At 37.2% G+C, this 12,285-nt stretch overlaps 1 protein-coding gene across 1 annotated transcript; it reads left to right on the top strand.

The window, feature by feature from the left end:
• The first annotated feature begins 911 nt into the window (after positions 1-911).
• Positions 912-12,276, top strand: LOC148087980 (uncharacterized). The gene is made up of 12 exons (XM_087793546.1): positions 912-1,045; positions 2,314-2,425; positions 2,704-2,797; positions 4,527-4,581; positions 7,406-7,546; positions 7,736-7,896; positions 8,716-8,814; positions 9,084-9,229; positions 10,335-10,506; positions 10,567-10,679; positions 10,743-10,830; positions 10,894-12,276. Exons 1-12 carry the CDS (start codon positions 934-936, stop codon positions 10,945-10,947), a joined length of 1,347 nt encoding a protein of 448 aa, XP_087649672.1. The 5' UTR covers positions 912-933; the 3' UTR covers positions 10,948-12,276.
• The last annotated feature ends 9 nt before the right edge of the window (positions 12,277-12,285 follow it).

The raw sequence follows: 12,285 nt of genomic DNA, 5'->3' as shown, positions 1-12,285 counted from the left end.
TACTTTAAATGCAATACAATATGTGTTGCGTTTAAATTATTATGATCATTAATTATTATTCAAATCTACCCAGCGATCATATCTACAACAAAATATTTGACACTAAACAACACAATAATATTGTTGATATTGAGGTCACGATGGTTATTTCCCTGGAAGCCGGTGTGTCATCCAAAAGCCTCCTGACAGAGCCTGGAGCCTCAAAGTAAATAAGTTGAACTCTTTATGGCAGGTCAGAGCATCTGTTGCGTTGTTCAACTCATAATCCCGAAAGATGAAAGAGCATCGTGAGTCTGAATTTTTACTGCTGCCACGAAACAAAAGTGCTTTTGCTCAAAAGAAGAAGAATTTGTGATCTGGGAATCCCATGAGAGTATTCAAAGACAACTTTCCTGTTCATTTTGGAGTTTTGTCTGATAGAGATCTTTTTTGTGCTTGATGACGCAGTCATTCGTTTATCACATGTTCTGAATCTGCCACGATTTTAAAACAGAATATAAAATAATCTTCATCTTCTTTGATCTGGTGACTTTTTTTGGTTTCATTAATATACATTATTGTTTGTAGAAACTTTCCCTTTGGGAACCATATGTATATGTCCCCTCAATGTCCCTCTTAGAAATCTCATGTACATAGATAAGGGTGAGGAGGCCCCGGGGCAGATCCAAGAGACAATGGATCTCAATAGTAACCTTGTTATTTTAAAAATATATACAATCCATAAACGTGATAACATAGCGTTAAATAATAAGAAATTTGAAAATTCAATCCAATAATAAAAACAAATTCTAACAAATAAATGAAAAGTTAAAGTAATTATTCGTTTGTTGTTGTTAGCGAGGGTTGGCCGGAAGAGAGCGCCCCACAGCCAGATAAGCTGGTGCTACAGTGAAATCCTTCCCCTCCCGAGGACAAGAGGCAGCTTTGACCAGAATGTCGGGCAGAAAGCCGCGGTCTGTGGCGAACCCTCTCGAGTCTGCGATCACGACTCCCAGTGAGAAGATCTTGAAAGAATGTCACAGTCTGTATGTGGACAGCGAAAACGGTAAATAAAATAAACTGTTGTATCGAAGTTAAGTTTAAGTTTAAACGCAGAATAGTAATAACACAATATGTGTTAATAACACTTGGCAACAGTCGACTTTAAACTTGAATGGAGATGCTTTTATGTATTTATAGTTTGGTTTTAATTCACTGTGCATTAACTTGAAATGTGTGGGTGAAGTTAGTGCATAGACTGCAACAGCTGCCTGTCAGTGTCACTTGACATTGGACTCCCTCCATGGAAACACTGTCAATGTCCACCGAGATTCATAGCTTTCTTAATATTATTTTTTGTTTTCTTAAACTGTTTTAGCAATATATATATGTCACATTAAACAATATATCTAATTGCATACTTATGATGTATACTTGCATTTTTGGTCTAACCACTGAATGAACAAACAAAACCCAACATACTTGTTTGACAAAGAAAACGAAACTTTGCATTTCAATGTATATTAAACGAACACATATTATTTGATTCAGTGACACTGTTACCTTTTAGAATAAAATATTTGCAAATGTAGATCTAAATTATTAAGAGGATCGAATTATCTTTGTGAACTAAAAACATGTGTTGTATATATTATCCGTCACTACAATGGTATATAGACTCCTAAATGACATATATTCTGTTATTTCTAGTATATATTATTAAATATTATTATCAGTAAACTTAGAAAAAAGGTTACTATCTCTATCCATTCATGAAAAGATTTTTTTATTTGTGTAAGATTGTTTAACCGGTTCATTCATATTGTTAAAAACTCCTTTTAAAGTAAAATTGTGAGGAGAAATGAGGGAATCAAAGTTTTCTGATGATCTTAAGCCTCTAAACTAATAACATCCATTTTTTGCCTGATGATCAATACATTTTTTCCCATCTTTACATTTGTCCACGTTGCCACTATTGAAGCATCTACGACATTTCGAGCCGTAAATAATAAATATATAGAAGCGTTTCCCCCAAAGTTCACATCCCCGAAGGAGCGTGGACAGGGAGCGGTCACTGATGGATGGTTCCTGCCGCATGACCATCGATTGGTCATAAATCCTCAGAGTGGGTTTGTGTATCTGTGTGTTCTTTACAGGGTCTCACGAGGGAGTGGACTCTTCCCCAGATAACATCAGTGACCATGGCAAGCCAGTCAGTAACATGTCACTTTTAGAGCTCAATATGTCAAAGCTAAAGCTCACGCCCTTCCCTGTTATTTATAGCCCTTCACTGCTCCGTGTGTTACGTTGCACTAACTATGTGCGTTCTCTCAGGCCTGGTGAAGATCGCCAGCAGCCTCGGCGTTCGCCTCCTGCCTCCGAGGAAGAAGATTATCGTGATGATAATGGGAAACCACTCAGCAGGGAAGAGCTCCTTCATTAACTGGTAATAGACGATCGGCTGAATTATGAATGTTCCGACCATGAATCCACCTTTTCCTGTTAGTTCATCTTCACAGTGCTGTGGTGCAGAATGAACTAATAATGTGACACAATTCCAGTGTCCAAGATTAGCATTACATATGTATTAATTCATTCAGTATTTATATAGAGATTGAATTTCTTAACATTTTTTGAAATAATTTCACTAAAAGAAGTTGCAAGACGGTTTTCCTTTTTTTTGCACTGTTAATCAAATGACATTATAAATTTATTTAATTCCAGGTACGTTGAAGAGCACATCCAAACAACTGGAGTCGCCATAGAAACTCAGGGATTTACATTCATCACCAGCGGACGGAAAAGGGAATCCTTGACGGTAAAATTAGAGTTACGATGATTACAATTCAAGTTATTTGATGAATTCAATCTTTTTTTTACTTGTGATTAAATTATTTATTTCTTACCTTGAAACGTCCAATATTTTTATCAATATTGTTAAAAGATGAAAACATCTGTCGCACTAAACCAACGTTGAGGCAAACCAACATTTTTTTATTTAAAGAAAATCATTCAACAGGTGAGAGGGTGAGAAGTGTATCTATGAGCTGGAGAGAAAAAAGGGAACAAAAGTTAACGAAAGTAAGACAGAATACTGAGTTGTGGGTAAACGATTATTGAAAATAATCGAATCAAGATTATTTCCCTCCATATTGCGAATGTGATAAAACATGCAATATTAACTCTTTTAATGCATTATTTCTCTAATACAATATATAATTTATATTTCAGTAAAATGCGTTTTTGTGATGGTTAAGATAAAGTTAAATATTTTTTAGATAAAAGGCAAAATAACAAATAATAAATATAAAATAATAAATATAAAATATTTAAAATATCAAATAAAAGGTTTTAACTTATTAATATTTATACTTTTATATACATTAATTCTATACAATATTTAAAACGTTATTTATTTATTCTGTTTATATTATATTGCACTATTTTTAACAGATTAATATTAATATTTATACTTTTATATATACATTCAATTCACTGTGTTTTTTAACAGTTGCCAAGCAACGGAATTTTCTTGCCAGTTTCACGGCTGTGTTCTTCTGTGCAATGACTATAAAAGAAAGTCTAAAGTCTAAAATAAGCATAAATGGTGAAGGTTTATTGAGTTATATAATTACAGTTGTAAACAAACATAATATAAAACTTGAAATATCATTAACATTAATTGCAAATATTTTAAAAACTGCTGAAAAATCATGCTTAAAAGTGTGGTGCAATAATTTATATTCATGAGTCAATAATAAATCACATTAATTTCAGTGCAGAGTTAAAACAAAAAAAAAGGCAAACCCTGTGTCAGTCATTCTTCTTTTTTTTTCTTCCAGCAAATTTTTACACATCTGTTTCTGTTTCTCTGTCACGTAACTACATGACGGTCTGAAAATCAAGTAAACATAAAATTAAATGGATCAAAAATTACATGAAATCGGAACCTGATTATATCATAAATGCATTATAGTGGAGATTTACATTAAATCAACCAGAGTAATGTGATGAAGGCAGGTGAGGAAGAAAGTGAAGACAGGGTGGAAAAGACTGCCGGTGTGTCCTGTGAGTGAAGCTGAAGGGAGGATGTGGAAGAACAGTCAAGCTGAAGCATATGTACAAATGTCAAAAGCAATTCTGAGAGCAACATAGTGAAGCTATGCAGTGGCGTGATGCTGTGTGTTTGAAGTTTCCTGGAGGAAGGAGAAAAAAAGGATCATCAGTGACACATAAGAAGATTCCAGCTAAATATATACAAAGACATGAATCCACTGCTGATGTCAAACTAACTGAGCATCAGCACTGGTCTGGTGTTCTCACACATACATCGTCCCTGCAGGACAGTGACAGGTCAGCAGCAGCTGCTGCGTCCTTCTTCAATCCAGCCTCTCTTAACGTCCTCCTGTGGTGAAGGTGAAGAAGATGAATAATAGATGTGCAGAGCTGTCGAAGAACATGCATGTCCAGAGCTTGTGAAATAACAAAGATGGAGAACACACAAGGAGACGGAACGTTTTCTCATTTTCTCTCTTTCTGTCTCGTAGGGAAATGCGACGCTGCATCTTTACCCGCATTTTCGACCCCTGCTAGATTTCAAAGGTAGGCCTGACACCGTCTCACTGATCTCACCAGGGTCTGAATCATTTGGTGTGTGTGTGCGTGTGCGTGTGCGTGTGCGTGTGCGTGTGCGTGTGCGTGTGCGTGTGTGTCTTTTTGTGTGCGTGTGTGTGTGTTTGTTTCAATCTATTTTTAAGCTTAGCTTAAGTTAAATTTATTAAAATGATATCTTGTTTTTTTCAATACTTGTATACAATAATTTATAAATTGTAAAGTTGAATTTGTTTGTTGTTTTTTTTAAATAAATGAATATAAAAATGTGAAAATGTTCAAAATGAATTAATTTTTGGACATTCTAATTCCGATAATTACTTTTCTTCTCCTTTTAAATTCAAGATTTTTTATTTGTAGACTTTTAAGTTCAATGTAAAAATGTTGGTAAAATACCAGCAGAAAATTCCATTGATTTTAAATCCAGGGCTTCTACTTCATCACGTGATCGTGTACGTGTCGTGTGATTGGCTGAAAGTTCGATCAAGTAGCTCGGTACTCGGTTCTTGTCTGGTGGCGCTATTATACCAACATTTTAATATTGAATTTAATAGACTATGAATAAAAATTAAAAAAGATTAAATTTATATTATTTATTTTTTAACTTTTAGAATTAATTCAATAAATCATTATTCTTAAAAATATTCCACATTTTTAATTAATTATATTGAAAATAAAGAAATTCAACCTCTTAATATATAAATTATTGAATTAAATTATTCCAGAGGGATCAATAAAGTTTCATCTATTCTATTTCTATTTTATAAAAGCCTTTCAATACACAAATAATTTTCTTGAATTATTAAAAAAAACAAATAATATCCTATATAAATCAATAAATCCTTTAAAAAACAACAACAATTCAATTAAAGTTTAAACATTTTAAATGTTAAACTCAACAATATTCCCCCTGATTGACGTCTACACACTTCAGAATCATTCACCTCATGAACGCAGGATCTGAACGTGTCAGGCACACATCGACAGACGCTCTTGTATGTCATTCGCTGACTAACGCTCACGACTACAAAGTTTCTCTCACGTGAAAGAGAAACGTGTTTACATATGCAACAGATCTCATCCATGGATAGATCTTGTTCGGGGGGGGGGGGGTTTCGATTTTTTTTTTTTGTGTCAGCCTCGTGTGCGTCAGCAGAGTTTGTCTGGAGATGTGGACGAGCCTGGGTGTGCCTGTCGTGGCAGCAGCAGCAGCAGCGAGGAGGAGGAGGAGGAGGAGGAGGAGGAGGAGGAGGAGGAGGAGGAGGAGGAGGAAGGGAGATAGAGGAGGGGGCGGGGGGTGCAGTAATGTATGCCTGTGCATTGACAGGGTTCGCAGCACGAGGGTTCACTGGGTGCGGACGGTATATAGCATGAGTCACACGCCCTCATCCACGGCAGTGCAGTGGAGTCTGGAGCAGCAGCTGAGAAATGTCACACAGTTAGAGACGCGGATCTGTTCAGGAATATCAGCAGCAACTTTTATCTTTTCGCCGGAGACACGACAACTCAAGGATGACTCATCTTTTCTACCATGATCGGAAGCTTTTTTTTGTTGGTTGATAGAGTTTGGGATCGTGTTGTGTTCTTACTAAATGTGTCGTATACGTGTGTGTGTGTTTGTGTGTAACCAGATTCTTGGTAGAACTTTCCTTCTTCAGCTTGTTGTGCTTTTGATCGGTTCCTAGAAGGTGCAGCGTCGACCACTTTAGTTTCAGTTTCTGATTAAAAAACTTGTCACATCACAGAAGGTTCCGAAATTCACGCCGACAGAAGGTCGTGGATAATTATTTTCTGTGACAGTGACGTGTCTTTGATACGTGTCGGAGGACGAGTGTGAAATTGTGCTGAAGCTGCTGCGAGAGAAAAACATAAGAGAATACAAATGTGTACGTCAGCGATGCTTTTAGCTCTGTAGCTGCACAAGGATGTGATCTGTGCTGGTTTTCAACACCTGCCTCTTCTTGGGAAATGGCCTCAGTGACATCCCCCCTGTGTGCGTGCGTGTGTGTGCGTGCGTGTGTGTGTGTGTGTCCCGGTGTCTCTCAATTGCCATCCTTGTCCGTCGCCTGCAGTTGTCGAGGGGGTTCCTTTGGGGGGCGACAGCGAGTGCGTTGCCTCACAGTCGTTCTTCACTGGCTAGCTTTATGTCCCACGCCCCAACGCTAAAGCTGCCAGTTGAAGAGCTGTTGTGTGTAACCATGACAACAGACTTAAGCCACCACCCAACGCTAGATAGTTCACTTGTTCACAAATTGACATTTGGGTTTAAGTCACCATCACTGACACGTGCAGATGATCATGATTAAGGGGCTATGATATGATATATTGTAATACTCTAGCAACGATATATATATTTACTGTAGTATTGTCGAGTACTTGACTCTGTCGTTGTTCAATTTACCGACCACTCTTGAAGTCGCTTTAGTTTGTTTTTAAACCAAAAACATCAGCATTAAAAAAAAGCTGCTGTAGTCGACTGTATCCTCTCGTCCTCAGTTATTTCACTTATTATTTCAGGATTTTCATTGTTCCTTCAGCTGCGGAGGATATAGTGACTGCTGCCATCTGGCGGCCGGAAGTTTAATTGCAGCACAAAGACGATCAAAAACGGTGAATATTTGACCGTTAATTGTTATTTAAAGATATTGTATCGTGAACACAGTTTATTAAAATCATAAAATAATTATGATAAAAAATAAAATAGGATTTTGAAGGCTTACAAAAATCCACATCTTTATGCTGTTGTGTAGATTATGTTGCTATATTTAAGTGCATCAATCATTTCTAACATCATCAGCTATTATCTGTGTTTTAGGCGTCATGGACTATCTGAGGGCCGAGATTTCCACCTCCAAGCAAAAGAAGTTCAGTCTGGTGACGTTCGTGGACACGCCGGGTTTAGTGGACGGAGACATGATTTACCCTTTTAGCGTCAACAACGCCATCACCTGGATGGGTGAGTGTTTGAAGACGATAGCATTAGATCCAGTCTCGTTACGACAACAATAAGGAAAACTATTTTTAAGACTTTATTGAACAGAGACTGACTGTTCCTTAGCTGTCGTTCCTTGTCTCACACTTTTCTTTGACTGAATACAAATAAATAAATGTGTTTTGCTCACGCATGTCTTTTTCCTTTTCTCAGGCGAGCAGTCCGACCTGGTGTTCGTCTTCTTCGACCCGATGGGTCAGGCGCTATGCAAACGCACTCTGGACATTGTGGAGAAGTTGAGCGAGAAGTGTGGAGACAAGCTGATGTTCTACCTCAGTAAAGCAGACGAGGCCGGGAGGGAAACAGACCGGCAGGTGAGTTTCAAACGACACTCCCTCAGTGAATTGAATATGGATCTGAGAAAATATTTATACACTTAAATATTTTTACTGTATCAAAAATGTTGGCTTCCAAAATCACATATTATTTTATCACAGTTCCTTGATGGTTTATATTTCTCCTAAAGAATGTGTGAAATAATTTGATATTTTTAAAGGCATTTGTTCATTTTGATGTTGAAATTAAAGTTCCAGCCACTAGATGGCAGCGATCATTACGTCCTCCACAGTTAAAGCAGTGCTTCTCAAATAGTGGGGCGATTGAAGGGGGGGGCGGAACATGCTTTTTTGCCGTACAAAAATAAAGTGTAATTGCACATCCAGCACAGTAGATGGCAGTGGCTCACATTGTCAGAGTGTGCACAGCGAGTATTAGCTCTATGGTGTTGTTGCACCGAGTATCAGCACACACTGCACACAGCGGGAGATATTTAGTGTAGTTAACTAACTAGTGATGTGTCCAATAGTGTCGAGGCTTCGAAGCACTGAGTTAAAGGAACAATGATATCCCGCAGTGACTGAGGACGAGAGGATACATTTGACTCAAGCAGCTTTTAAAGCTGATGTTTGCACATATCTGTGTGTAAAAACTAGTAAAAGCAGTAACGACTTCGTCAAGAGTCACGTGGTCTGTAAATTGTGCAACAACATACACAACAATATATTAATAATACAACAATAATACAAATATATCGTTGTTACAACACTAACGCAATACATTGTATTGTTGCCTGTGTATCGTATCGTATGTGGATTCTTGTCAATACACTGACGTGATGGTTGGATCCCCTGCAGAGGGTGATGATGCAGATCGTGCAGGAATTGTGCCGACGACCAGGACTTAACAAGTGTGGCTTTGAAATGCCGACCATCTACATACCCAACGCCCAGAAGGTGAGTGTGATTGTCCTGCACTAGAGTTGCAAATTATTTAATGCCTGGGGATGTTGTTAGCGAGAGGTGAAGCATCGGCCGCTTCACTTCAAACCCCAGAGCTTTGATTATTCTTGGATGTAAATTCTCTGTGTTGCTCCTTCTGTATATGATTCATTCTGCAGGTTATTTAGTCACTCAAGTGACATTTTTTAGCTTTAGTTCATCTTTCTCTCACTTGATGTTTTGGAGGTTTTGTCAACTAATCCCAGCCGACTCGTATGTCCTAGCCCAGCAGGTGTGAAAACCAGATCGACAGAGTGTGTCAGACCATCGAGAAGACGATAAACCAGGCGGTCCAGAGGACCCTGGACCAGCTGGAGAAGGACTGTGACATCATTTGTAACACCATACAAAGCAAGCTTCAACAAGACAAGTGAGAATGTTCCGTCTAAATGTTCTATAGGATGTTCTAGGATCATTTAACATGAGCTGCCACTGGTGTCTTTGGTCATCAGTTCTAATCTTGGTCTAGTTTAGTCTTTGCATCAGAAATCTAGTGCAGTTAAAAATTGCATTTTTTTAGTCTTATGTTAGTAATGGATGTGACTACGAACTAATGACATTTTATTATAGGTTAAGTCAAGGATAATTGGAACTAAAATGTTAGTAATACAATTGTTCAATATCATATAAGTGCCAAGTAGTTTAGACAAAAAAAAATCAAATTAAATTGTGTTTTTTCCCTGAACTCATTTTCATCGTGTCATTTCTTGAGATATTTCAAGTCCACACGGATCTTTAAATGTGAAATTGTTTGTTTGGTTTTTATCTTGAATCCTTTTACTGGTAAATCCTTTTTTCCGTACGCCTTTGAATGCACCATAGAAAATCCTACGTTATTAAACGCACCACACCCACACATCAATTTTTTGAGAACAGGTTTTAAATTCTAAACACATGTAGTCTCTCTTTTATGTACACAAATGTTTTGTCTTGTCTTATTTTAATTACATTTAAAAGGTTTGTTTTATTTTATGGATTTTTTATGGAAGTAAGTTATATATATTTTTTTCAACATTTTAAAAGTTGAAACTGAAAAAAAAATGTATTGAAAGGATATAAAAAAAAGCAATTTGTTCTATATTGAAATATTGAATTTCCTTTATTGAATAATTTAATTCAATAATGAATGTATTGAAATGTTGAATTTTAAATCATTTATTTGAGAAAAATGTGAATATTTTCAATATGAATTAAGTGTTTTTTTAACACATTGAGTTTGATATTCTGATTCTTATGATTCAAAAATAGATTTTCTAAAGTAAATTTTCTAGTGCCAACATTTTTATAATGAATTGAAAAGGCTAAAAATATTGAAATTAGAAAAAAAAACGTTATTATTGGAATTAGAATATTAAACTATAACATTGGATTAATTTAGAAAATATTAATACATTGTAAATTAATATTTATTATTAAAAATAATAATAATTCAACATTTTTTAATAAAGAAATGATTGTTATGTATTTCCCTTCAGGGCTGACGCCGCCTACAACAGAAGCGTCCGTCTGCACTCGTGGCTCTGCGGAGCTCTGGGCGTCTTCCTTCCTCTGCTCTTCATCCTCAGCTTCATCGTCAACACCTTCTCCTCTGAGCAGCTGGTGGATCTGTGCGGGGAGAGTCCGGCTCACACCGCCTCAGCCGTCTCGGTGAGTGACACACTGTCAATCATGATCAGAGCGTGCGTTCTCAACCCGGACCCTCCACAGGGGGTCGTCTTGTTCTTCTGGGACTGGATACCTGAGGACGGACAGGTGGTCTGCGTCATCTTCTTCGGAGCCTTCTGCTACCTGCTGCTGCATCTCGCCAAGTACTTCTCCGGGTCAGTGGTGAACATTTAAACTCTCGGGATTCTTAGTGAGAAATACTTTTGTCTCGTCCTCAGTCGACGGAACAAGACTCTGAGCAAGAAGGAGAAGCGGACGATGGCCGAGTACAGCGATTATATCCAGGACATTGTGAAGAGCAGAAAGGTTGTTTTTATTTTTATTTTATTATTGCGCATGAGTCGTGACGCTAACTCTTGTCATCAACAGGCCAAACTATACGACTGGTACCTGCAGCAGTGTGCGGCAGAATACGACCTCTGACCCCTCGCTGAGCCGAAAGACATCGATACAAACGGCCAGCAGGAAAAATCGATGCAATCACTGCCAACATGATCTTCTCATGGTTGTGCCTTTTTTTTTTTAAACTTCTCCTGTGATCTTCCTTTGATCAAATGTGAATGAAATAGTTTTTACTAAAAAAAGGTGTTTCTGCTCAAGAAAAGATGGAAATGAATCTCAGGCTGTTTTTCATAAGCCCCGGTGTCTTTAACTACAAACTATTTATGACAAATAATGATGATATAGATGTGATTGTGTTTACAGAGGTCGACTGAGAGACACTGAAATCTTAAATAATAACTGACTTCAATTTCCTCTATATATTAACTGTGAAATATCAAACGTGTGCTCCGGAGATTGATGGAAGATTTGCTGCAGAATAACCAATGAATTCAAACATCTGTGTGTGTAAGTTGTCAAAATGTCTGCACTGGACAACACAACTCTGCTGGTTGTGTTCATGAGCTCTGAAGTTTTCATGTTTTAAATTATTAACCAAAAGCTCTTTGAGTCGAACGTACTTTTGGAAAATCCTGTTTTTATTTACGCTCCTGTGACTGACTGTAACGTAAACCTTCCTTCATGAAAGTGTTCAACCCTCTCCACCCTTCATTTGATCGCTTCTAACAGTAGGATCTCTGATATAATAGTGGCTATCATTTCATGCTACAAGTCTGCAGTGGTCAGTACCTGTCTAAAACTTCCCCTTTTTCATTTCTGTGGCAGAGATTTATTTTTTTCTTCAGCATCTCTAAAGATCTCATCGTGTTTGTCGTTCATTGTACTAACGTGAGACGGGTTCATGTTACCATCCTACTCGTGACACCATTTGTCACAATCATTGCACACAAACCTCGAGACCGAGCCATCAGTCAATGAGCGTCTTGTGTCACATCACTGACAAGAGTTAGCATGAATAACCAGCGATTCACGCCGCGACCTTCAACATTCATTATCTTCTTGGAGTTTCTTGGACCGACGACTGGAAACATCAGCTTTTATAAAGAATATTATCTGATCTTTAGCCATTAAACTGAATTTCTATGATACTTATATAAGTATTAAATGCCTTTTTTCAAATTGATTATTCAAGTACTGAACTTAGATTCAGCAGTTCCAGATAAAAGCCATAGATTTTAAACTTTTTATATAAGAGGTAACTATTTTGAAATTTTCAAAAGTTGTATTTTAATTCTGTCAATTGTGAATCCATGTATTTGACATCATCTTTAAAACTCTTCATGTTCTTTACCCAGCTGTTGTGCTACATATGCAATTGTGTAAATTATTATTAAAACTATTTTACCTAAACATCTGGTG

Source organism: Callionymus lyra, chromosome 1, assembly GCF_982586985.1.
Source record: "Callionymus lyra chromosome 1, fCalLyr1.hap1.1, whole genome shotgun sequence".
Taxonomy (NCBI): domain Eukaryota; kingdom Metazoa; phylum Chordata; class Actinopteri; order Syngnathiformes; family Callionymidae; genus Callionymus; species Callionymus lyra.
This window is presented reverse-complemented; position numbering and strand designations above follow the sequence as displayed.